The sequence below is a fragment of the Phalacrocorax carbo genome, chromosome 2 (assembly GCF_963921805.1).
Source record: "Phalacrocorax carbo chromosome 2, bPhaCar2.1, whole genome shotgun sequence".
NCBI classification, from domain to species: Eukaryota; Metazoa; Chordata; class Aves; order Suliformes; family Phalacrocoracidae; genus Phalacrocorax; species Phalacrocorax carbo.
In genome coordinates this window covers 19,952,181-19,978,568 of record NC_087514.1, presented here as the reverse complement: position 1 = coordinate 19,978,568, position 26,388 = coordinate 19,952,181, and the positions used below count along the sequence as shown (strand labels likewise).

At 41.2% G+C, this 26,388-nt stretch overlaps 1 protein-coding gene across 2 annotated transcripts; it reads left to right on the top strand.

The window, feature by feature from the left end:
• Positions 1-571: 571 nt before the first annotated feature.
• Positions 572-24,575, top strand: EBAG9 (estrogen receptor binding site associated antigen 9). Of its 2 annotated transcripts, XM_064442220.1 has the most exons (8): positions 574-710; positions 6,811-6,986; positions 7,908-8,005; positions 11,384-11,462; positions 11,666-11,824; positions 15,062-15,169; positions 16,176-16,267; positions 24,040-24,575. In XM_064442220.1, exons 3-8 carry the CDS (start codon positions 7,923-7,925, stop codon positions 24,158-24,160), a joined length of 642 nt encoding a protein of 213 aa, XP_064298290.1. In that variant the 5' UTR covers positions 574-710; positions 6,811-6,986; positions 7,908-7,922; the 3' UTR covers positions 24,161-24,575. The 2 variants fall into 2 exon arrangements, with proteins under 2 accessions (XP_064298289.1, XP_064298290.1); XM_064442219.1 differs by lacking the exon at positions 6,811-6,986 and having other exon boundaries at positions 572-710.
• The last annotated feature ends 1,813 nt before the right edge of the window (positions 24,576-26,388 follow it).

Below are 26,388 nucleotides of genomic sequence, written 5' to 3'. Positions count from 1 at the left end.
GGCCAGCCAGCTAACATCCACAAGCACTTTCTGAAGCAGCTGGGCGGACAGAGCGAGGCACTGGCAAGGCCCACTGCCAGCGGAGCTACAGCCTGTCAGAAGCTACTTCAGCAGAATTTTTTAGCAGCTTTCAAATTTACAGCTCAGCATCTAGCCAGCCACGCAGGCATACCTTTGCAACCACATACGCAACACTCTGATAACGTTAAAGACCAACTCTTCTTTTATCGCGGTTCCCCGAAGTGACAAAGACGTGGCTCAGAGCCCCCCCGGGGGCCGGCGGCCGCGAGAAGCAGCCCCCGCGCAGGGCAGCCCTCGCCAGGGGCGGGAGGGAAGGAGAGAAGGAGGGATGGCGGAGGCCGGCGGGGGCGGGCCACGGGGATGCCGCGCGATGCCCCCACAGAGAGGCCACGTTGCCCGGCCGCGGCGCACCCGGCGCTACCGCCGCCGCCCCCACAGCCGTTGGCCCAACGGCCCGGGGCAGGAGCGGCGGGCAGCAGCGGTTGGCGGCGCGAGGGGAAGAGGCGCGGCCGGAAGGGGCGGGCTCGTCTCCTGGGTGACGGGAGGCCGAGATGGCGGCGCGGGAGGTGGCGGCGGCGGCGCAGCGGTGCGCGCCCGGCTTTGAATGAAGGGCGGCCGGCGAGGGCGGAGGCTGCGGGAGCGGCCGCCGGCGCCCCGCGCTCCCCGGAGAGCCCTCCCTCGCGGGACAGGTGAGTGGGGGGGCGCGTCCTTTGCCACCGGGTGCCCCGCTTCCGCCCCGGCCTTCCCGCCGCGGGGCCGGCTCCCGCGCTTCTCCCTCAGCAGCGCCCCCGCCCCGGCCTCTCCGTGCTCGGGAGCTCCCCGGCTCTGGGGCTGTGTGGCCGCCGCGCCCGGGAGGCGGGGTGCCCGCGGCTGCCCTGTGTCCCTGCCTGGCTGGTCCCCCCGGGGCTCTCCTGGGGTGGAGCGGGGGGGAACCACGGGCTGGGAAGAACGTGAGGTGGCTGAGGAGCGGGTGGGCAGCGCTTCGGGGCTGGGTGTCTGGTACCCTGCGGGAAAGGGGGGAGGGGGTCACGTCCTGTCAGAGCTGGGGCCGGGGGTTAAGGTTTTTTGGTGCTTCTCGGGCCTCTGGCACCACACTGCGGGGGTTACCTCGTCTAAAATTTTTCTTTGTTCGTGTTGACTGACAAATTGCATAAAAGTTAACATGAAAGTTGCTTAGTACACTCTTAAAGACTTAAGAACCTCTAACGGGTCACAGAAAACCTAAGTGCTACCATCTGGCTTCAGTGCTGAGTCTCATAACACTCAAGGCTGGGCTGTTCTGTGGACTAATGGGGCACTAGTTCATGGCCATGAATTCACAATGTAAGCACCTCAGTTGCACACCTAAGGAAAAATAGTATAGTTTGCTGCTTTATAGTCCTTCTGAATACTCTGGAAATACAGACGTGCCCTGTAGAGATTTCTTTAAGCCATCTTGCACAGCATGTCTTGTAATGCGTCTTGATTGTAAATAGCTGGTGCTTGTCAGGACAGCAGGTGTTGCAAGATGATTTCGTGGTAGTAACAGAGTGTATTAATTTGTCATCTTTGGTTTTCCATGTCAGCACAGATAACTTAATTCCAGGATGTCTAATAAAGACTGGAACAGACCTGGTGTCTCTTAAACTCAGTTCTGTGCCTGAGAACTTCTCCAGTGTTACGAACTCAGTTATGTGAATTAGTGCGTTACATCAGAAACTTCTTGCAAACATGAACAAAGTTGTAGTATCATGGGATTGCATGACTTCAGTATTTGTTCTGTATGCTGCTTCTCGGAAGGCAGTGGCATATATAGATAAGGAATTGTCAAAGAGTGACTGTGATTAGTCAGTGGATGGAAACTTTGTATTTTAACTAACGTGGACTTGAAAGATAGAACTCATTCTAATTCAGAACAGAAAGCTTCAAGAGTTCACATTAACAAGATTGGAACAATATTCAGTTTCTTGGAGAGGAAGGGTTGAGACGAGGTGGATTTACTATAGAGGTTTTGTGGCTCTAGGAGTAGCACATTTAGAAAACAATTGAAACTCTGTATGTTATGTAACAGAGTGTTGGGTGTCTAGGAGTAACTTGGGAATCACCAGCATGCACCAATTTTTACACCCTTTACTTAGAGAGACAGGCATTCTTTCTTGAATTTTGACATCTTCTGCAGTTTGTGATAGTCGTGAAACCTCTTCCTGTATTTGAGCACCTTGGATGACTAAGCTCACTCCCGTAAAGGATCAGCAGAATTCTCTTCCAGGTACCTCACAACTGCCTAGTTAGGGTGTTTGCACTGAAAGTTGCAACATTACTGTTGGAGCTACAGTGCCTGTTGACCACCCAGCTATAGTTAGATAGAGGAGATGTCTCCAAATCTTCCTTTTGGATTCTGCTCCCGTCTCTAATGCCATAGTTACGTGGCTTCAAAGTGCAGTCATACTACCTTTTAATCTATCCATTTATCAAACTCAGTGGTAAAGACATTGACCTGGTAAGTTGTGGGTTCCCCCCCCTTCAGTATTCCCAATGTTATGTTGCTATATAAAGTGATTAAAAAAGCCCCAGCCAAACAAAAAAAAACCCCAAACACAGAAATCAACCAGGAAGAGGGGAGTGGAACCTCCTCATTAGGCTACTGAATTGTGGTTGCTCCCTTTGAAATGCAGGAGATGCTGGTTGTGTCTTTCAGTACCTGACTCTATGCTGTTCCTGAATTGAAAATGCAGAATGTCTTTGTACATCTTGTAATATATGTTATTTGGAGGAGGGTTTGTGTGCTTGAAAATAAACAGTTTTTTTAACTCTACTAATCTTCATAATGTTCCACCTCCCTGTAAACATATTTGGGCATCTTCAGATTGACATGGCCATTCTACTCCTGTAAAATTTCATGAAAAATGAACTTTCAAGAAATCCTATCCTTGCTACTGAAACTTTGGACTAAATCATATGGGTCTACTGAAAACATACTGGTTCCACAGTGCTTTTGTGGAGCTTTGGTGCTGACACATATAAGCACTCAAGGCCATGTTAGTCTTCAGTACCAGGAAATGGACTGCTTATTTTGCTTTAGGAAGGTGATGCTTTTTTGTGGCTACTCATATAAATAGGTAGTTGGCAGGGAAACTTTCCGTTTCAGACAAGTTATTTTTGGTCTTGATTTACGTGCCATCTTTTATCTACCCATGTTTAATATAAGTTAAAGTCACTGCTTCCAAGATGGCTTCATGTCTTTATTCCGGAGTCACAGATGAGCTGATGTGAAAGCAAATGTAATCAATTCATAAAGCGCTGGTAATTCAAGGCAGAAATTCCATTCCAAAGATGGTGATATTTAAAGAAAACTACACAATACAGATTGGTTGGTATTGTAGAGGAGCAGAGGAGAGGAAGGTAGGAGCTCTATAATATGAGAGTTTTGACATCTTTTTCAATGTCAGTAGGAGATGAGTTCACTAGGAGAAAACAGGTCTCAAAAGCAATTTTAGTGCCACAAAGTGACTTTATTTTAGAATCAGCTCTGTCTCTTGAAATATTGTTCAGGTGGTGTTTGCGTGTTCAGTTAGGTATGAAAGAGGAAGTGCTTCTCCAGATGGCAACGTGCTCATTGTACAGTGATGGCCAGTGAGAGTCTTGCTTATTGCACTGTAGTTGACGAGCTCAGCTGGACCATGCTTTCTGCAGACAATTTGCTGGCTAGTGTCAGTGAAGTCAGAAGTGCCAGGAGTTCCAACAAGGCCACTGCTGCAAGCTGAAAGCAATGTAAAAATGTTTCAGTTCGGTAAACTTCTGAACTTCCCTCCCTTCACTATAGTTCCTTTATGGATCCATAAAATGTTTTCAGGGGTAAGTTGCCTCATTCTTCTGATTTGGCTCTAATGTGTTTAACATCTTGCAGCTGCAGTGCTTTTATCCTTTCAGTGCTCGTCTTCCACTTGAGCAACTGCTGGGACTTTTTACCAGTAGAAGGCGGTATGAGCTATGCAACTCAAACTACAGCTAAATTTGGTGTCTGTTACAAAGTTCTTGCATTAACTGCTAGAATTAATTAGGATACATGCCCTGATTTATTTCCTTATTTTTATCTGTTGTGATGAAACTTAAAAGGTATGTTGACAGTAAGTCTCACAAATGTAATACGTTAGAAGCAATGTCAATAACAGGAAAAGAAAAGCTCTATCCCATTTTACAAATGGGAAGCTGAGGTGTGAGGTGTGATATGCCCTAGGGTGTATCAGGCTGACAGACAACTCTATCAGATTTTCTGAATTCTAGTCCAGTGTTTCACCTTTGCCTCTATCTGTTAAGAAATGTTCTAGGATTCTTGCTGGTGTGCTGCCACTTTGTATTATGTGTTTGTGCCATCCTGTATCATAGTCAGCTGCTGATAGAGTTGTAGATCCTTTTGGGATTGATCATCAGGGAAAGGCCTAAGAGAAGAAAAGGAAGCAAGCAGGTTGCGGCCCTGCCATTTACATTACGCTGTTCAGTATTTGTTCCCATTCATGAGATAAGGAAAATCCATGGCTGTGCTTTTTTCCAGTGTTTGAGAAAGATGGACAACAAGAAAAGAATAATGCTTTGTTCCACTTAACAAGTTAAATATAATGGTATCAGGTGAATTAAGTTTACAGTGAACTCAGGAAATTTTAAGGTTCCATGCACATTTGTATTCATACAGCTGCTTCAGAGTATAAAATTATTTCCCTTTGAGAAAAATAATTTTCTCAAGTTAGTAAAGTTTAGGTTAACTAAACCTAAACAAACAAACCAGCAAAAATCACCCCAAAAGCCCCAAAACAAAACTCAAAACCTCTAGCTTACCTTGAACTTTTTTTTGGGTAGTGCTGCCCTTAGAGCAATAATGCAGATGCTTCAAGTGCAGTTTCAGACACTAGGGAGAATGCTTGATTTGTCCTAATCATGAGCCAATAATTGGTTCAAGGTTCTGTTTTAAACAGCTTTTAGCATATTGCTGAAATTAATGCATATATACTGCTTCATATCTTAATTAGCAGTATGAAAACTAGATACATTGATGAAAGTACTTTTTAAAGGTGGAGGATTGCTAATATTGCTATGGCTAGCTGATAGCATATTACTGCCAAAACTCTGGTTGTGCATCTGACAGTTGTAGTGTACAGAGCTTAACTTAATTAGGAAGACTGCACTCAAAGTTCAGAGAAGAGGCAGGCAGAACAGTACTTATTGTCTTGAAGGGCCTAGTGCTGCCACAGTTGAAATTAAATCCAGCTTCAACACAAATACATTGTGTGGGGTGTGGGTGTGTCTCTCTCTCATCATAACTCTGACGTTTTTGAATGGCACATAGAAAGCGGAGAGGGGCAAATTATCTGGTTGTTGTGGGGAATGACAATAGCTATTGAACCCTGCAAACAGGCATACTGGTGATACTGGCATGTATAGGAGTGACCTGGGGAAAAATGGATTAACTTCTGGTGAACACTCTTGTCAGCAGTGGACTTCAGAAGCTTGCATGCCAAACTTCTTGTGGATTCTGGCTTTTTAGTTGTTTATATTGGGAAGTCAATAAGGTATACAATGTAATATATCTTTAAAAAATGGAGATTAGCTGAAAATCAGGGGTATTTTATATATATTTACACACACATATATATGTACATATATGTAGGTGTGACACATTTGAACATTGTTTTGCTTTTAGTTTTGCACTTATCAATAAACTTCCCAGTCCTTTGAAGTTAGGCACAAATAGTACTGAGTCTGCAGAAGTTTTTGAGTAAGGGCTACTTCCTAAACAACCTTTTCTATCAGTAGTTTGTTTTTTAGTTTAGGATGTGTTTTGGCTATCCAGTGTGGCAGTTAGGTAGGCTAAACAGCAGGGAAACTCTTTCTAATGTTGAGTACTTTTCTGTTCCTTTCCTCCTGCCCCCCAAGCTGATACAAGAGTGAATTCTGGTAGAGAAGAGTGAAGTGAGCTTCTAAACAAGCTTCCTTTCAGAAAAGATGTACCTTTATTCTCATTTCAGCAGTTCACCTGCTCTTCATACCTCAAATCCCAGGTAGATGGCTTCTAGCTGCCTCTTTTTTAAGAGTAACAATTTGTTTCATCAATTCAGCGTTGGTTTGCCATAATTTCTACCTTTAGAATAGAGACTTGTCCATCTAGTTGCTATCCACTGTTTTTTCGCTAACTTCTACTATTTCTGAATCCTTCAAATTCTTGACTGATGTGTTTTTCTGTCATCTAGATAATGTCAAAATTGCTTATTCCAGAAGGTAAGGAAGTGCTTGAGCTCACTACAAAATGATAGACCTGTCTTTAAAGCTAAAAGCTAAATGTATTGGTTGGTGTCTGCTGTTCTTGCTTCTTTGTGGGAAGCTTGGCTGTTCCCTATTCCTGTTAGATGAAAAGCTCATTTAATATCCACTTCTGTATAAAGTTCTCTACATTTTTTAAGTCTCCCATGGAATGAGCTTAAGGCAACACTAGTGTTGAATTAGAGGTGAAATGTGTCTTATGAGGCCTCCCTCCTGAGTTACAGCTTGGTAGTGCTGTCTGTAATTTGGTGGGTACTCATTGACTTAAACCTTCCATTTTACAGTAAAAGGGAGTGTTTGTTTAATAGCCGCCATGCATGATTTTTCAGTAGGAGAACTTCCTTACCTGGACTGTATGTGAAGCAATATTTCCAGTACTATATTACTACAGTGTTAAATACTAGTTACATTATCTAGCAAATGAGCACCAATAAAAAATAAATCTAAGCTCCATGAAGCTCATAAATCCCATTATGTACTTTTTAATAAAATCCTCAGGGCAGTATTGGAGCAGCCTACCTAATGATCCACCTTCCTGACTCTTCCTAACTTAAAGCCTGGAATATAAAAAGTGATTTAAATGCCATAGCATATTTGAAATCAAGCTGTCCTTCCATGGAATACTCATGGCCTGAGGAAAATGTCACAGGGCTGCCTTCTCTTCTCACCAGGAGGTATGTTAAACTTACAACATAAAATGTTGTTAAAGGTGTAGATGTATATAACAAAAACTTATTTGTGAAGCCTAACCTCTTCTTCTTTACTCTGAAGTGTCCACCTGTAGAAGAAAGAAAAGGGATCCTTGAATTACAGCAGATTATTTTGACTCAGTCTGTGCCAATTTGAGGGGATCTGTTGGAATAATGTGGTATACTGAGTATAAATTCTCTAGATTATCGAATTGACACTGAAAAGCAGTTGCCAGTTGGCTTCAGCCAAAGATTGGGTTTTCTTGGCTGGGTTTGCTAGCATGATCCAGGCTGGCATAGGAATATTGATAGATCTAGGGGTTAACTGGTGCTATAGTGCACACAGGATGAACCGTCTGTCTTTGCTGATGATTTTCAGTGACAGTGGTTCCAAAATAAACAATGTTTGCTCTCGTCATACATTTCCATCAAAATTGAAACTATACTTAAACAGCCAGTTTTAGGTTTTGACTTAATGACTAAATTTATAACTTGTACACGCAAAACTTGCTTAGGCAAGTGTGAGCTTCTTACTGATGATTATTCTGTTCTCCTTGCATTGCTGGTGTTCAGTGCCATTGTTAGTGTCTAAAACAGATCAGCTGTACAGTCAACTGCAACTGATTGCCCACACCTTCCCCTTTAAGAGTGTCTTTAACTGAGACTTTACCTATGATCATGTGCTCTTTCTTTAAAGGTCATATACATTAGGTACTTGCATTATTTACATCAGTGAAATGTCCTGATGGTAGGCAGGTAGTGTCTTTGCTCCAGGTACCTCCTCTCTTTTCTTGCATTAACATAGTTTCACAGAAAGCTCCTTGCTTATGAGCAACTAAGGAAATTGGCTTTAAGAACTATGTAAAGGTGTATAATCTGCTACATCTAACTTTCTTTCTTTTGCAGGAAGGGTTTCTCACCATGGCCATAACACAGTTCCGACTCTTTAAAATCTGTACTTGCCTGGCAGCAGTGCTTTCTTTCATTAAAAAGTTAATATGCAGGTAAACGTCTTATTTAATTTGGTTACCTTTTCTTTTTTGATTACAGGTTCTTGTACTTCTTTGCTTTTCCCAACATCCACCCGCCACTTTTTCCCGTTCTGATTTTACTAACTGCAAAACAATCAAGACAGATAAAAACTAAGTCAAATTCATTCTTTAATCTGAGTATTCCTTCAGAGTTCAAAAGTCTATATTGTTGTTCTGCATTGTATTTTGTGTATCTGAGTGCATTTTGTGGTACGATAGCTCTAATGAGTGTTTTCTAAACAGCTATGACAGGTTTTTAAAGTTATCTTTTAAAACTATTGTGTGTGTCAAACTTTAAGAAAATTTTTTTCTTCACATTTTCTAGAAGTACTTGGCAAGTGATGTTTTGGTTTTTGAGGTTCAGTTAATGGCAGCATTCACCCACTCATCAGTTAGTAGGCTTTCTTTATAAATGTGATTCTCCTCCTGCTTTGTCAAGAAACAGTTGCCTAAAACTTCAGGTTGTTCTGCCTATTAAAGATTTCTTTTACAAGTTTGGAGGACAGTAATTAAAGGGAACTGCTTTTTCTTTTTTATTTTAATGATCATGACTTATTTTCGCTAGCTCTTAAAAGTCATAGTTACTGTTCTTTTGAGTTGTAGACCCACAAATGTGGCAGTGAAGTACCTAGTAGCATTTTATAATTAGAGTTCACCAGTACAGTAGGAGAGTACCTGAGCATAGATGACACCAGCACTCTGGTGTCATCTGAACTACTGTTGCTTCTTGCCACTCTTGCAGGATGTTGTTTTACATAAACAAATAGCAATCTAGATAAATGTATTCTCCTTTTGTGTATGATGACCGCTACTTTGCCAGTGCGGTTAAAGCATTTGCAGAATATGTGGTAGACAAAAAATAACTGTATTTCCTGTTCACTTTTACTTATTCCAAGAATAAGAGGTGGCTCTCAACTGGTTGGTAAATTCACTACAGATCTAGGGAAGCTTTACAAAGATAAGTTTTCATGCTGCGTACAACTATATTGATGTCAGCCTTCGTTCCATGATTTGAATTAAAAATTAGTTAAGAATTAAGAATACTTGCTGTTCAAATTCTAAAAGAAGTCAAAACACTTAACAGCTTGTATATTATGTGGACCTTTCATTTCTCTAAGTGTTAAGATAGCTTTTATAAGCAGATAATTGTTTAGTAGGTGTACTGACAGGATTTTCCTCTATTTTTCAACTTTTGAATGAACTTGAACAGCTGAGGAACTGCTTGGATGTGAAAAGTAGGAGACATTTTCTTCTGTGAATAACAATTAGGTGAAAGACTGAAAATTTAAAATCTTTCACATAAGCAAGTCGGTGGGTCAAATTAGTTCAGTCCATTTACTACAGATGTTTCTCCTGTTTATGCTTTGCAGCTGACATTAGCTTGATGAAGTTTTCCTGTAATGCATCCTTGTATATGAGGATGCCTGATAACCAGCACATTTAATTAAATCACGTTTGCATTTTATTTCAATAAATACGAACTAGTACTTATTTAGATCATACAGTTTATATTAATTTCTAATTTAAACAAGTGCCTGTAGAGATTGTGCATCTTTCTAGTCAGCATAAAGCCTACCTGTAGTACTAGTCACCTCTTCAGTTAAAACTTTTTTTTGATAAACAGTTTTGATAAACTTTTTTTTGATAAAATTCACTGTTCCTAGGAAATAAAAAGTATAAGTATAAACAGAGATGACTCTTTATTCTGTTTAAAATATCCAGTTATCTCCTCCAGCTGAGAAGTCTGGATGCTGCTAGTTAGTAAGGAGAAAGAAAACCAAGAATTCTTGAGGCATTTGGCATTCAGAGCAGTGATCAACATCTGCCTAATGATGGTTGTGAAGCAACTTTTCCTATAACCATCTTTTTCTCTGTGTAGAAAAAGTGGAGATACATAGCCTTCCTCAGGGCTGCCCTATGTCCCGTGTTGTGTGACAGAAACTGTTTCCTCCCACCTTCACCCTTGTCAGTGTAATCATTTTGGCTAGGTGAATGTTTGTTATAACCCACTTGCTGGAGTATTTTAGATTATATAAATAGGGAAATATCTATAATGGCAGAAGTGATGGCTTAGAATAGTATTAGATATGTCTGTTATACAGGTCTGAAGGAGGATGTTTCCAAGCCTGGGTTTCCTAGTCAGCCAGAACCAGAAGTCTCTAATGTGTTTGAAGGAACAGTGTTTTCACCTTCCTTTACCCCTAAACGATGTTGCTTTTCAGCTTAAAGAAACAGTTTCTAAAGGGGCTAGAGTTCATTACACAAAGTTTGAAAATTTTATGATAGCACCAGATGTTTCCTAAGATGTTTCCCAACAGATTCTTCTGTTGGGCTTAAAGTAGGAAAAATATACCTAATCACTCACCAGCATGCAGCAGAGGTAGTATTGCAAGTAATTCAGCTATTCTGAGTTGACGGTAGAATGTTCTGTAATAGTAAAACTAATAGATATGAACTCCAAATTATAGTTTCTCAGTTGTATTTTCATCAGTAGTAATCAATGAAACTTAACTTTTCCAAGCTGCATAAGGTCAATTACATGACTTGTCTTGCTATAGGAGCTTGCACTCCTTGGGGAGGACATGAGCGTGAGCTTGATTTTCATTCTCTTGTGTTGTAAGGGTTTGAAATATAGTGAATGTCAGCTAAGAATATTTTAATTATTATTGTGATCTTTGAATGCTGTCATTAAGTAAATATCTAGGTGGTTTATTTGCAATACATTAGTATTTGCCTTCAATTAAAATTATTTGATATAGTTGTTGAAATGCTTTCATTGAAACAGTATTCTTTAAGTAGAAACATGTATTGAACAGAAGCTCTTGACTTGCATAATCTTGTACTGCATCTGTTTAGACTTTGAAGGAAGAAGTGCATTAGAGGGGCTTTCAAGTCAACCACCTCTGACAGCTATTTTAGACGCAGCTTAACTTCTAAGACAAATAGAAAGATTTCTCAGCTTACAGTAGAAATGGTTATCTTTGAACAAATGTAGATCAATAGTGTTTTCTTCATAAGCAAGGACAATCTGAAAATTGTAACTGACTCCATGCAAATAACAGTTAATTTGTCCATTTCATATTTCTTAGAGTTGCTTCTCCTCTATTTCCACTGCATTTTGAAAAGCAAATTGAACTTTGAAATTCTTGTGAACGCCACTTTAAATTAATGATAAGAGGCCTTTGTTTAGCAGACTTTTACTGGCAGTAGTTAATATTGAGGCAGTTTAAGCATTAATGTTTTAGCCATTGCTATTTTCAGTAGTGCTGTTCTCAGACTTCCTTTTTTGTTTTTTTTAAACTTAGTGCTCATGTTTTCAGAGCTTGGAGGAATCCTACATTTTTCTTTCAGGTCTGGAAGAGGGCGAAAGTTAAGTGGAGACCAAATAACTTTGCCAACCACAGTGGATTATTCATCTGTTCCTAAACAGGTACTTGCTTAAGTGGTAGGTGACTTAATGATTCCATTAAGTGATTGTCTATTATACCAATCCTACAACAGAATCGGTGTATATATTTTAGAATGATATTATTTTATGTGCTATATACTATTAAGTATATATCTTAGCAACATATAACACAGCATATTATTACTTGCAGATAATACTAACTTGTACCATATACTTCTATTCAGCCAGAAGTAGAAGACTGGTCTTCATGGGATGAAGATGCACCTACCAGTGTGAAAGTGGAAGGTGGCAATGGTAATGTGGCTGCTCAGCAAAATCCTTTGGAACAAATGGAACCTGACTACTTCAAAGATATGACACCAACTATAAGAAAAACTCAAAAAGTAGGTATTGCACTTTCAACTATACTTATGGAAGGTTTTCCTTGCTTTGAAATAAGCTGCCAATTTACTTATAGCCTATGAAGGTGCTTCTGGTAAAATTAAGTTGCCTATTGAAATGAGAATAGGTGCTGCTGTCTAGGCTAACATGTCCAATTAAAAATACCGACTCTTTGAGATCTTACCAAATGTGACGCTAGTTCATGTTTACATCTTTAGTCTAAATGTTACTGGAAATTTATGAAGAATTTAATAGTCTGACGGCTCTGTGAGAACCCTCAAGTCACTTTAATTCTGAAAACGGAATCGCTACACTAAGATACTCATGCTCATACCTTTCCATTATTTGAAGAGAGACATTCAATGTCCTGCTTTACTGAAGTTTGAGATAGCAGCACTGCTGGTTCAGAAAACAACGTGGTGAAACAAGTAACCATTATATTGGGGAGGCTGTGTGGAATAATCGCTGGAGGTGACTTAGAAATTAAACTGATGATTTTAGAAAAGGTACAGCACTGAAGAAGCTGGCAGGGTGAAGTGCAGCTGATACGTGAGGAATCTATTCCCTGGAAGTTCCCTAGTAACCACAGATGTCGGCACTGCCAGGAGAACTTGGTGTACTGACTCTAAGAGGAGTTGTCCGGAGGGTGGAGCAGTATGGAGGCATCGCGGCCAGGCTCTGTGATAAATGGAAACTCGAGGTACCATGGAGCTGGTGTGCTGCTTATTTGCTACCCTGGGCCAACAAGTCTGTCATACTTTTGACAAAATGCTGTCCTTCTGCTCATTATAATATCATTACAATACCAAAACACACCTCCATCCCAAAAGTTACCTGCCTCTAAGGTGCGACCACCCCTCACTGGGCATGCACTTTGATTTTTTTTCTAGTCTACACTTTTAAAAGTAAAGCGAGGAAATTTTACACCAATCATAATAAAGGTATGGATGACTAGAGTCACTCAAGCTCCACCTGAAAGATTAAAAAATAGTATAAAATGTGTGAAGAGGAAGAGGGTGTTAGGGAAGATACCACTGACTTCTGGGACCAGTTGATGGGCTGAGCCTCTCCTCCCCTGCACCGGGATGCCTTTGGGTAAGATTGGAAACCTCTGTAGAGTCACTTTAACTAACATGTTAGAATTACGTTGCTTCATATTAGTTGCTTCATATTTGTTTTGAATAAATCTCTGACATTGGAGTCGCCATGTAAATCTCCAATGCATAGAGTTGCCTCATATTTGTTTAGCATACTTGTAGCCTAGCAGTGTACTCATACAGTTGGTATTTATGTGTGTCTTGTAACCAGCAATCTTATCACCAGTAATCCAAAGAACCTGTGTATCTGTTGCTTTAATAAATTGCACTATTCATTAATCTAGCTGTGATTGTTCTTGTTGAACACAACCGGCCTGGGCATCTGCCAAATTACTTAGGAACAACAAATACCCTGATGTGTGGTTACTTCTACAACCCTTAGAAAACAAACCGTTGACCAAGTCTGAGACTAACACTGGACTTAGCTGCACCTAGACTCCTCTCGGAGAAGGAGTTTATAAAGCAAGGGGGTCCTGTCTGAACCTGGTGACTCAACAGTGGGATCTCCCCCTAGCCACTCCTCAGACTCTACCATTAATGCAACAGGCTGGAATTAGGGAGCTGATGTTTCAAAATACCTTGCTCTTCAAATATCTGTTTTCATTATGGAGATGAGACAGAAGGGCATATCCACAAGAGCATCAACACCATAAATAAATGCTGATTAAACGTATGCAAGTTTTGTTTCTATGGGGAAATCTTCTAGCTAGGTACTTGCAGGGCTTTGAGTCTATTGGAAAACCTCTTTTACAACGAAGGCAGTCAAGCACTGGAACAGGTTACCAGAGAGGTTGTGCAGACTCCATCTCTGGAAGTGTTCAAGACCCATGTGGATAAGCTCTGAGTACCTCAGAGCTGGCAGTGCTTTTCGGAGGAGGTTGGATTACAGACCCCCCGAGACCCCTTCTAACTTGAATCTTCCTGTGGTCCTATGGACTGGGGATGATACTGGGGTCAGTTTTCTGTACATTCAGGACCTGCAGTATTCTGTGGACTAAATTCTACTAAGGGTTTTGATCTCCCAAAACCTGGGTGGCAGAGGAGGACTAGAAGAGAGGTAGAATTCTCCTTTGTATCTAATTACATTTTTTGCCTGATTGAGCTTCAGGTACAGAACAAAACTGGAGTCCATGCTGTTTGAATACTGTATACTGGCTTTAGTTTAAATGTATCTCTAGGGATGACTGGAGGCACTTTAAAGAACATTCCTGCTAACTTAGCCTTGTTACGACCCATGAATATGAATTTGTATTTGTACTTCCACTGAATCTGGGCTCAATATGAACCCCAAAATCTGATGTGGAATCTACTTATCGCTCATATTTACAATGTTTGGAAATGGAACATCTGTATATATATAAAAGAGTCTGTCATTTCTAAGTGAGATGGTCCAGTCCTGTTTCCATTCTTGCATTGGTGCTAGTATTTGTGCAGTCAGTGGAACTGTGAATCTACCTCTTTTGGAAGCAGGAGAGGCTTGAAGTAGGCTAAACAAAATAAGCAAGTAAATTCGTACCTCGAGGTCAAGACAGGTAAGGGATACCTGATATTGGCAACTGTGTTAAATTTGCTAATAAGCCTTTTAGGAGAAGTGTTAGTGCATGTTTTTTAGCCAAATCAGTACAGAGCCCTACCAGTTGATGTGATAGTGAATTACATTTCAACTGTTGAAACTTAAATTGCCTGCACAGCTATGCTATTGGGTTAGCTAAGAGAGCTCATGTTCCAAAGCAGTATTGCTGTGCAGACAGCTCTATCCTCAAGAGCAGTATCTTAGAATGACCTGTCATTGAAGCAGGATTCCTCCACAGAATACGTTGTGTAATTGGTAGCTTATATGAGTACAGGGAGAGGTGGCTATTTGATCTGTGATTCTTTGCCCTTTCTCTGCCTTGATCCACTAATAGGTTTCCATGTGACTTAAGAAAAAGCTAGTGGGGGGAGGAGGGAGTTCTTGTGTCTTTTGCATTTCACTTCTCTTATCAGTTCATTTGACTGTATGGCTTCTAAAACCTGAACAAGTTTGACACACGGTGCAGTGTTGTGTAGCTGTACCTTCACAGGCACAGAGTTATATGATCACCAAGGAGTCTGCAGTGCTTTGACTTACCACTTTTCGTTCCTTTTTTTGAATATTTTCAGATAGTTATTAAAAAACGAGAGCCTTTAAATTTTGGGATTCCAGAGGGAAACACAGGATTCTCTAGCAGATTAGCAGCTACACAAGATATTCCATTTATTCACCAGTCTGTAAGTATGCTCTGTGTATTGATCTTGTACTTGACAGTTAAATGACTGTTCTGTAGGAGAAAGAATAGTCTGCCTAAGGTCTGCTTTGTGGGGAGCAGTTGTGGAATAATGTAAATTTTTTTAAAATTGAGTATTTGGTTCAAAGCAATGAAATAGTCTAATTTTAACTAATTTATTCTACTGAGAAACTAACAGATCAGTGATAAAAAGATAAGGGGCTTCCAAACACTTGTATAGTGCATTGCTTTAGAAGATTTGCAAGTATAAATTTTTTTTTGGATTCTGCACAGTAAGTTCCTAGCAAGAGTAAAAGGGACTTTTTTTTTTTTGTCTTGAAAGCCTCTTGATTACTTTTGCTTTCTTATCTTGGACCCTTTTTTCCCTTCCTGCTTCTCCCTTCCTTTCTGTAGGGATTGTATTCTAACAGTCTCCTGATTTTTGCTCTTTAGCACTTGAAAAAATAGTCTAGTTACCTATCAGCCTGGCTGTTTAGAGGGAGATGCTCTTTCTTCTCCTTTGCCTTCTTCAGCAGTGCTTCTGTGTTGACTAACATAGTGCACAAAAGGGCCTAGGCAGAAAGCAGTACAGAATGGTCATACCACTTCCTTAGACTGTCCATAATCAAAACAATTCAGGAAGGGACTTCTAGTGAGTAAAAGCAGGACTCAAGTGATATCGGACAGGCAAACATGTGGTTTGTCTGTGCAACTTCCAGAAATCTTTTACACTATCTACTCAATTCATCTGCTCGGCTTATCTCCTCCTTCCTAAAAATGCACTCCAGTGCTTCCTTCCTTCCTTTGTTACTCTCCAATAGAATCAAAATAACCCTCGAACAATGAACCAGAAAAAGTCAGTATTAGAGCAGGGGAAAACGCATAGACAATAAGCTGAGAAGTACTGTCATATCTCAAATAGTTTTGGAAGTCTGAAGCATCAAGGTTAAAATCAAAAGTGTTTTGTCTAATTTTTCCATGTGTTTAGAGCTCCTCTTCTTTTGTTTCAGCCTGAATTGGGAGACTTGGATACTTGGCAAGAAAATACTAATGCCTGGGAAGAAGAGGAAGATGCTGCCTGGCAGGCCGAAGAGGTTCTTAGGTAACTGAAAATAATGTAACAACATGTAAACTTTTACATGTAAAAAATGAGATACAAGTTTGTTGTAACACCATTCTGATAAGTGCTAAGAATTGTTAGACAAAGTATTTTGAATTTTGAAAAAGAAAAAAGACAAATTATATTTGTGCATCTAATCTCTATGTAACTGGTACTTCGCAGAATACATTTTGGATCTAATCAATGTAGTAGATGAGGTAGTGGGGGAGATCTGAGAATCACTGGAACATTAGAAAAACACATCAACCCTCCGCCCCCAAAGCCAACAGTGCCCCCCCAAACATAACAATTTATTGTGTACAGATAACACATTTCAACTTGATTAAGTAAAATACCACTGGATGTCCATTATAAAAAGGATCGTAACCATGTCCTGTAAAGGAAAAATAGTTCAGGAGAGTAGGTGAAGTGGGAAGTGTGTTCTTGGAATCCCCATAGGAACCATGCTTTTCTTGCTAACTTAACTAAACTAGTGGGTAAGTCTTGAATGTAAGATCAGCGTCTTGCACAAAATTAGCATGACTAATTAATCTGTTCCATTTTTTTTCCTCTTAAGAGCGTGTGGAAGGAGTATGAAGGGTAAAGAGATGCAGATTGAGTTTAAGCTAATCACCCGCAATGTTGCGAATTGTCAGTTACTTACGTTAACCTGTTTCATTTCAAGGTTTTATCAAACTTTGCTACACCATCAGATAACCTGCCTCAGATGGCTCCAGCTTCCTAAACTGCTCTCATTTTACTCACAAAATCACAAACACGTGGCTTCAGTGGGACAATAGTGATAATGTGAAATAAGGACAAGATATATTCAAAAATCATTCCAGAACTGTGAATCTTTAAAGGGGGAAAAAGGTTTTGGTTTTTTTTTTAAAAAAAAACTATTCTGGTCAACTACTTATTGTAATATTTGGGAAAATTTACTTTTTCAACCAGTAGGATAAGACAAGGAGGAAGTCACCAGCACACTTTTGATGCATTAATGATAGATAATAAATTCAACCAATTATAATTTTGTCAGTCTTGCTCTGCAGCAGCTTATTGAGTGAGAATAGGCCTGTAATGCAAATATTTTCATAAACTTGTAAACGTAATCAGATGCCTCTATGTGTACCTTCTCATCAATATCTTGGGGTTTTTCTGTTTGTTTTGTGGGGTTTTTTTAATTGTGTTTTTTTTTTTTTTAAAACTTCAGCACTTAAACTGCTTCAGGTCTTGACTTTCACTAACATATCACAGAAGTACAAGCTTTGTGATATCAATGATGTGCCTTTGGGCTGATTTGGTGCCAAGGATAGTACCTGTTCCTGTAAAGAGTATCAGTAGGCTCAGTAAGATCTTTAATCTCTAAAGTGCAATCTACTGAGACTTAATCCAAAGAAAATTAAAGACAGTGAAAAATACTGGGTTTTTTTTGAACTGAGAAATTAAACAACTACTTTTGCTAACTTCAGAGGTTGCATTGTACTTTACTTACCCCTTACCACATTCCATTACAAATATTTTTAGGACTATGAAAAGAGGTCCTCAAACTTTCCGAAGCAGGGACTTGTCTTACACAAATTAGCTACTACAAATAATCTGGTGTGTGCAGATGTCGGCTTATTTCTGGAGTGTAAAACTTATGCAGTGGATATTCCCAGGATGGTCAAAGGTATATTGCCTGCCAGTTGTCAGGTTCATGCTCTAGAATACGTAGTAAGAGATCCCTTACGTGGCGATAGCAGTGGGGTTTTCCCACAAACTCTGTTTTTCAAAATGTCATCTTACTTGGTTGAAGCTGTTCTAAAGATTTCAGCCTGGCATCTTTACTCCTGAAAGGCTTCAGCTCAAGTGGTTAGTTTTCATACAGTTCCTTCCTGGCCCCACTAAAGATTATTACACTTTACTTGTTTTATAAGGGATGCATACGTGTCCAAATATTTCAAGGAAATAGAAAGAACATGATCAGGACTAGCCCTTGTTCTCATGGGAGACTTCAACTTACCAGATACCTGCTGGAAATACAACACAGCAGAGACAAAGCAGTCTCAGAGGTTCCTGGAGTGTGTGGGAGACAACTTCCTGACGCAGCTGGTGAGCAAGCCAACCAGGGGAGGTGCCCCACTGGACCTGCTGTTTACGAACAGAGAAAGCGTGGTGGGTGATGTGGTGGTCGGAGGCTGTCTTGGGCTCAGCAACCATGACATAAGAGTTTCCAATTCTTGGAGAAGTAAGGAAGGGTGTCAGCAAAACTGCTACACTGAACTTCAGAAGGGCAGAGTTTGGATTGTTAAGGAGTCTGGTTAACAGAGTCCCTTGGGAGGCAGTCCTGAAAGGCAAAGGAGTCCAGGAAGGCTGGATGTTATTAAAGAAGGAAGTCTCAAAGGCGCAGGAGCAGACTGTCCCCATGTGCCGTAAGTCGAGCAGGTGTGGGAGAAGACCGGCTTGGCTGAATAGGGAGCTTTGGCTAGAACTCAAGAAAAAGAGAGCTTACTGCCTTTGGAAGAAGGGGCAGGTGACTCTGGATGACTACAAGGATGTTGTGAGGTTATGCAGGGAAAACATTAGAAAGGCGAAGGCCCAGTTGGAACTTAAACTGGTCACTGCTGTTAAAGATAACAAAAAATGTTTTTATAAATATATCAGTGACAAAAGGAGGGCCAGGGACAACCTCCCTCCTTTGGATGCGGAAGGTAACCTTGCCATGAAAGATGAGGAGAAGGCTGAGGTACTTAATGCCTTCTTTGCCTCAGTCTTTAATAGTCAGACTGGTTATCCTCAGGGTTGTCAGGCCCCTGTGCTGGGAGATGGAGATAGTATGCAGAATGAAGTCCCAGCTGTTGAAGAGGTAGCAGTCACCGACCTGCTCCTTCACCTGGATGTTCACAAGTCCATGGGGCCGGATGGGATCCACCTGAGGATCTGAGGGAGCTGGCAGAGGAGCTCGCTGAGCCACTCTCCGTCATTTACCAGCAGTCCTGGTCAACCGGGGAGGACCCAGATGACTGGAAACTAGAAAATGTGATGCCCCTCTACAAGAAGGGTCGGAAGGAGCATCTGGGGAACTACAGGCCTGTCACCCTGATCTTGGAGCCGGGAAAGGTCATGGAGCAGATCATCTTGACTGCCGTTATGCAGCACATGCAGGACACCCAGGGGATCAGGCTCAGCCAGCATGGGTTTATGAAAGGGGTCCTGCCTCACTAACCTGGTCTCCTTCTATGATAAGGTGACCCGCTTAGTGGATGAGGGGAAGGCTGTGGACATTGTCTACCTGGACTTTAGTAAGGCCTTTAACGCTGTCTCCCACAGCATTCTCCTGGAGAAGCTGGCAGCTCATGGCTTGGACAAGTGCACTCTGTGTTGGGTTAAAAACTGGCTGGACGGCCGAGCCCAGGGAGTTGTGGTGAATGGAGAAAAATCCGGTTGGTGGCTGGTCACAAGCAGGGTTTCCCAGGGCTCAGTGTTGGGGCCGGTCCTGTTCAGTATCTTCATTGATGATCTGGATGAGGGGATTGAGTGCGCCCTCAGTAAGTTTGCAGATGACACCAAATTGGGTGGAAGTGTTTATCTGTTCAAGGGTAGGAAGGCCCTACAGAGGGACCTGGACAGGCTGGATCGTTGGGCCAAGGTCAATTGTATGAGGTTTAACAAGGCCAATGCCAGGTCCTGCACTTGGGTCACAACAACCCCATGCAACACTACAGGCTTGAGGAGGAGTGGCTGGAGAGCTGCCTGGAGGAAAAGGACCTGGGGGTGCTGGTTGACAGCCGGCTGAACATGATCCAGCAGTGTGCTCAGGTGGCCAAGAAGGCCAACAACATCCTGGCTTGTATCAGGAATAGTGTGGCCAGCAGGAGCAGGGAGGTGATCGTGCCCCTGTACTCGGCACTGGTGAGGCCCCACCTCGAGTACTGTGTGCAGTTTTGGGCCCCTCCCTACAAGAATGACATCAAGGTGCTGGAGCGTGTCCAGAGAAGGGCAATGAAGCTGGTGAAGGGTCTGGAGAGCAGGTCTTATGAGGAGCGGCTGATGGAGCTAGGGTTGTTTAGCCTGGAGAAGAGGAGGCTGAGGGGAGACCTTATCGCTCTCTACAACTACCTGAAAGGAGGTTGTAGTGAGATGAGTGTTGGTCTCTTCTCCCTAGTAACAAGCGATAGGACGAAAGGAAATGGCCTCAAGCTGCGTCAGGGGAGGTTTAGGTTGGATATTAGAAAAAACTTCTTCCCTGAAAGAGTTGTCAAGTATTGGAACAGGCTGCCCAGGGAAATGTTTGAGTCTCCATCCCTGGATGTATTTAAAAGAAGGGTAGATGTGGTGCTTGAGGATATGGTTTAATGGTGGACTTGGCAGTGACAGGTTAGTGGTTGGACTCGATGATCTTAAGGGTCTTTTCCAGCCTTAACAGTTCTATGATTCTATGAACTGTAGCTGTCTGGATTACATGCTGCGTGGCCAGCTATGAATGGCCACCTCAGTACAACTGGTCATTGTGTAAGCTGTATCCCAGCTGTGTGAAGTAAAACCTTTGTTTTATTCATGACACATCAAATTACAATGTTTTTCTGTAATTGAGGAAGGTGCTGGCTGATTTTTAGCAGGATTGATAGGAAATACCTTCTGGGTTTGCAGTTTCTCTTGCAGTGGACATCTGTGGTGTAATTAATGTCTGACGTTTAACATAAAACTTAAGTGTAGTACTTGACAGGCCTGGCTCTTTTCAACAGACTGTAGTAAGGAAATCTGGAGTCTCTTAATGCCGGAAAACTGCATCTTGGTCTACAAAATGATCTGAAGATTTCAGACTGCTAAATGCGGGGCAAGGTCACTGTCACCCTCAACAGTGCTGGCTGTACTCCAGCAGTGCTTATTGAGAATGAAATGAGTGTGCACAAAAAGTAAGGATCTCCCTTATCCAGCTGTGACTGGGTACCTGTTGGTGCTCAATAAGTATTCAGAAGTGTCTTAGACTGGAATAATTTTTCTGTAGTAGTGGAGTGCTGATCCATCATGCAAAAATGGACTGTGGCCTGCTAAATAGCAGAGAAGACTGTATCCTGTGGCCTCCTCTCTGGTGATTTAATGCACGTGTGTAACAGTTGAAATAAGCATGTATAGTAAGCCAAATGCTTCCTGGAATCAAGGCATGCTGTAAGGCAGTGCTGAGGAGCAGGCTACTAGTGCCTGAGAAGTTTCTCTAGTCTTGCTTTTTTCCCCATTCCCCAGCAGGTTCTGGGCTGGGGTGCACTGAAATTTTCCAGTCAGTGATGAGTCAGTGTAGTGGATGATGAACTAGATTTTCAGTTAATTGAAGTTAGCTAGAACTTGGTTTCTTCTGCAAATTGTAGATACCTGTTTGCACCTTTAGACTTTCTAATACCAATGAAGTTTTTTTCCCAGTGGGAACAGTTAAGCTAAGCACTGGTTGCATTTTTAATTGTGTTTAAGTAAAAGACCAAATGGTATTAAATCAGTCTTATTACAGTTATTCAATATGTATGCAGTAAATAAAAACACGCTGGAATAAGAATGTCTGCTAACAGTACTCTGATTATAATTAGTGGTCTGCTAACCAATGAGAGAGGTTTAGGTTTTTTTGGAGACAGCTTGTGTTAGGAATGCAAAGCAAGGTTGACATCAGGAATGAATACTTTCCTGGTTTAAACAGCTTACATCATCCCATCCAAACTCTGCTGAACTCCTTGCTTTAGAACCCAGAAAAAGTGAGTCAGATATGGCTGTAGTTCATCATAGGCTCTTCCTTTACTGAGAAATGAAACCTTTCTAAGCCTGAAAACTAGTAACTTTACTAACTTTACATTGAAAACAAACATGCAGGAACTTTGGATAGAAATCAATGTTTTGAACAATGACCAAGTAAAAGAGCAGTGAAAGGGTAATCACTTTGATAAGCTACTTAGTTTTTTGGTGACTTCAATTCCTCTGTCTGAGGTGATATAAAGGTCTCTTCTCATCTGGGCATCGTTGAAGTCCAATAAAATTACTTGTCCAGTAGAGGGCATGGAAACCACTTCTCTGTGCAGAGTTCTGCATTGTGGGTGTTTTAAGGGGGAAAAGAAGCATGATCTGCTCTGACTTTCCTCGCTTCAGAATTGCAAATGAATAGCAGCATTGCTTGACACCTCATGTGGCTTTTTAGAACTCTGCTGTCTCTTCATGCTGGCTGGTGTACATATAACTTCTCTTCTGCATCAGTTCAGAGGTGTGGGAAATATAAGAAAATCTGCTACTGTAAACTGGCAAGTATTACTACTCTGCATATGCTAGACTGTCACCTCTCTGGCTTTCTGGTGGAATGTAGAATAGCAGGTTGTGATCGCAAAAGAAAAAAAAAGTTTGGGATTCCATTAACTTGGGAGGTAGATCCTGATGTGAGTGGCTAATTTCATTGTTCCGTGACAGACAGCAGAGCAGCTTAACAGAGTACAGGAAAACTTGTAGCCATTAAAAAACAGTCAAGGGAAACCATGAAGGGATTAAATCAGTGTAGTCCCTCTCCTGTCTAATACAAAGATAATACATAGTCTTTGTACCTGAAGTACTTTTGGTTTGTGTACCCAGTTTGTCCATAGTTGGAATCTACCAGAGAAGATTGCTTCAGGTGATGATAGTTTTTAATGCTGTGTGTTTTGCGCACTTAAGTGGATGTGCACAGGTAATTGAGATACACTGAAAGTTAAGTCCTTACTGCCTTGTCAGTTAGAATTCTGTGTTCTCTTTTAATAAGCAATTCTTTATTCTTACTGAATCTGTGTTAGATTTCAAGTTTTCAAGTTAATGAAGCTTAATTTTTATGTTCAAAGTCCTCTTGCAAGCAACTTAGAAAACTTTTCATATCTAATAAGCTATCTAATAAAGTCCGAAGCAGGAGTGACCTCATTGCACCATTCTTCTACTACTTACACAATACAGGAGAGAGCTGCAGTGTGCCACTTGGAGTATAGGTCCTTGTTGCCCCTGTGCCACTCAATGATGTGTTTTAGCTGAAGTGGGGGAATAAAATGAGTGAATTTTGTGTTTTGTCCTTCGCTCTGGTCAGCTACGTATTCATTGAAATAGGAAACCTTTTTCTGTAGACAGATTCTTTGAGCTAGCATATAGTGACGTCTTGGGGTTTATAGTAGTGATAAATAATGTCAAAAGGATACACAATTGAAGACTTCTTAAATTTTTTTTTATTTCCTTAAAGGCTATTATTTGTATTTGTACTGAATAATAGAGTACAACACAGATCTGGAACATGTGAAAGGGAATATTAGAAGTTATCTCATCCGATCATGACAAAAATGTTTGTAGTACTTGCGTTACAAAGAGGATAGCTGCCGATGCCTCTGTGAGGGGAAGTGGGGACACAAGTCAGTGTCCTAGACAAGTCAAACTGTTTTGGGGTGAATTTGAAAAGACGGGTAATCTTGCTACTCAAAGCATCAGATAGATTTATTATTTATTTTTTCCCCCTAAATAGCTCTAGGCCTTATGACTGTCATACACTCACTGATTCACTTACTCTGGATCTTTGAGAATTGAGTGGCTTTTAGACTGTAAAATATTTGAACAAATATTACTGCTTAAGACCAGATTAATCTGAAGAAAGGACTTCAGCACAATAACAGTAACTGTTCTGAGCCTAACTACAGTAGACTGAAGCTCTGCTTTTATTAGTTATAACCTATTTATTGACAGGAGCTTAAGGTCTGACTGTGCTGAAAACTGGATTCCTGTTATTTAGCAATTCATGTTTTCTTTAATTACAGACAACAGAAGATAGCAGAAAGGGAAAAAAGAGCAGCAGAACAACAACGAAAGAAAATGGAGAAAGAGGCTCAAAGGCTAATGAAAAAGGAACAAAACAAAATTGGTGTAAAACTGTCTTAACAGAAACCAGGCGTCAGCAGCAGTGCCAGCGAAAAAGAGAATTTCAGCTCTACAACACACATATTGGTATTGATTTAAGCATTTCTAGGACTTCAACACACTGCTTGGTTTCAGTGCATTCTTCAGGTCATCTTGGAAGCCAGGATTCTCCCAAAATACCTTGAACTGCTAGTAGGCGGTTCTTAAAGGAGAAAAAAATCCACAGAAAATCATGCCTTGATGGAATGATGTTTCCTGCAATAGTTCTATTCCAGCACCCTTCTTTGCAGCGAAAGTGATTGAGCAAGGATGTTGATTGAAAGACACTCTCAATGAACAGCTCAAGCCTAGGGAAAAGAATGTAAATACTCAGCGACGGGAAATCACTGTATTGTCTGTGCTTACCTGAAACATGTAATTAAACAGTTTTAAAGAACCCTTTGTTGCCTGCCTGATAAAGAATGTCTGCTTTTGCTTTTTTCTAGAAGTATTTATAAATACTTCACAATTTTCCATAGGAGACCGTATTGACCTGTACAGAAGAAAATGACCGGTTATGGATGACCTGCTACTCTAAATGTACCCCTGGTAGCGTACGCGATGGTGGAGCACAAGTTACAGCTGAAGTGGACTTCTTGTCACTTGCAGCGTCCCGTGCTACTGTGCCCATTTACAGCTCTGCAGTGGCGTCACTGCACAACAGTGGGGCACGCTGCTCCTTCCTTATGCAGGCTGGTGTTGTGAACACAGGGGACTGATTTACCAATACAAGTGAGTGACTTAATTTGTATTTCTACCAGAAATTATTTTACTTCCTGCAGTTAGGAGAAAAAAAAACCCTCATACCGTATACCTGTTGCACGGGCAGTATAACTGGAAAAAAATTGTGTCCTCCTGTTAATAAAGCTAGTGTGAAAATTGTCAGTTCAGTTAACAGCACTTCTCAAATTCCATTTTTTGTACACTTTATGTACAGTGGAATTCCTCTGGGACAAGCGTGCAAGGTAAACATGCAGTAGAAGGCGATAGTGCTTCAATGAAGAAAAGCTTACGCCTGCTGGAAGGCAAGGTGGGTGGGAGGAGGGGGTACGTGTGGTTCTGGTGTCCAGCTCAGAGCTTCAGTGAATACCTCCTCCATCCGCTGTGGTGTGGATGCTGTTATTCCTGAATTCATGGGTTGTAGGGATTTCTTACCTTGTGACAGATGAGTGAAGACAGCAAATTCTGTGCCAGAGGCTGGTTCCCTGTGCATACAGGGCACAGGAGGTTGTACAACCAATGGGAAGAGGTGGGGATTCTCTGACTAGGTCATCTCTGCCTAGAAAAGAGAATTTTTAACTAAGTTGTAAGTAGATTCTGACACAAGTTTTGCTTAAAAAATAAGTAATTGAGAAAGCAAGGCACTAAGAATACATTTTAGAAGGCAACAATATGCACTCCTGTGCTTATTTTTTGGCTGGAGAAGATGGCTGACTACGGTGTGCGCAGACTAACCGGGGGTAGGGCAAGCACAGCTGCTCCTAGTATGCACCTCTAAAGTATCTGATGGAGGATGGGAGATAAAGACAGAGAATAAGCTTTAATACCAATCTGTGTCTGTCCTTTTAACCGCCCTGATGCAGCAAGGGGGTCCAAATCGTAATTCTTCCACTGTTGCTGACACAGGTCAGGGAAACCTAATATCTGTTGCCCACTTAAGGTAGAACCTGTTGGAAGCTGTCTCATCTTTTAAAGAAATTAGTTCAGTGCTTACTATTGCTATTTCTGAGACAATGTAAAATAGATGCAAATAAATATTTATTAAAAATAACAAAACAGGCTAGTTAATAAATAGAAACCATGCCCCTGAACACATCATAAGAGTGCAATTGTTTTTTGAGCCTTCAGCCATTTTAAAAACCATGAGGTGCTGCCACCTTCTTGCATGTCAGCCCTCCTGCAGCACTTTTCCCTGTCCTGCTGTGGGCTCACGCCGTTTTGCGGTTCTTCCCTCCATCTGCCTGCCTGTACGTGGGCACAGCTGCTCTGGGAACTACTCCCATCTCCTCTACAATGAGCTGAGATACTGCCAGTAAGGGTACAGTGCTCTTGGATGTTGCGTCTTGTATGTTGAAAGCCCACGTGTTGGTATCCGTTTTATCTTTTTCCTCTGCTATATCTTTTCTCCTTCCTGTATCTCGATTTTTATCCTGAACAAATGTGAAAACATTTTCTCTAAACCTTTTGTTTACCCGCTGCTCTGTCAATCA

Coding starts and splice junctions, on each gene's coding strand:
- EBAG9 (XM_064442219.1), top strand. CDS start 7,923: ATGGCCATAACACAGTTCCGACTCTTTAAAATCTGTACTTGCCTGGCA. Junction 11,463..11,665: donor ATTCATCTGTTCCTAAACAG/GTACTTGCTTAA, acceptor ACTTCTATTCAG/CCAGAAGTAGAAGACTGGTC. Junction 15,170..16,175: donor TTCCATTTATTCACCAGTCT/GTAAGTATGCTC, acceptor CTTTTGTTTCAG/CCTGAATTGGGAGACTTGGA.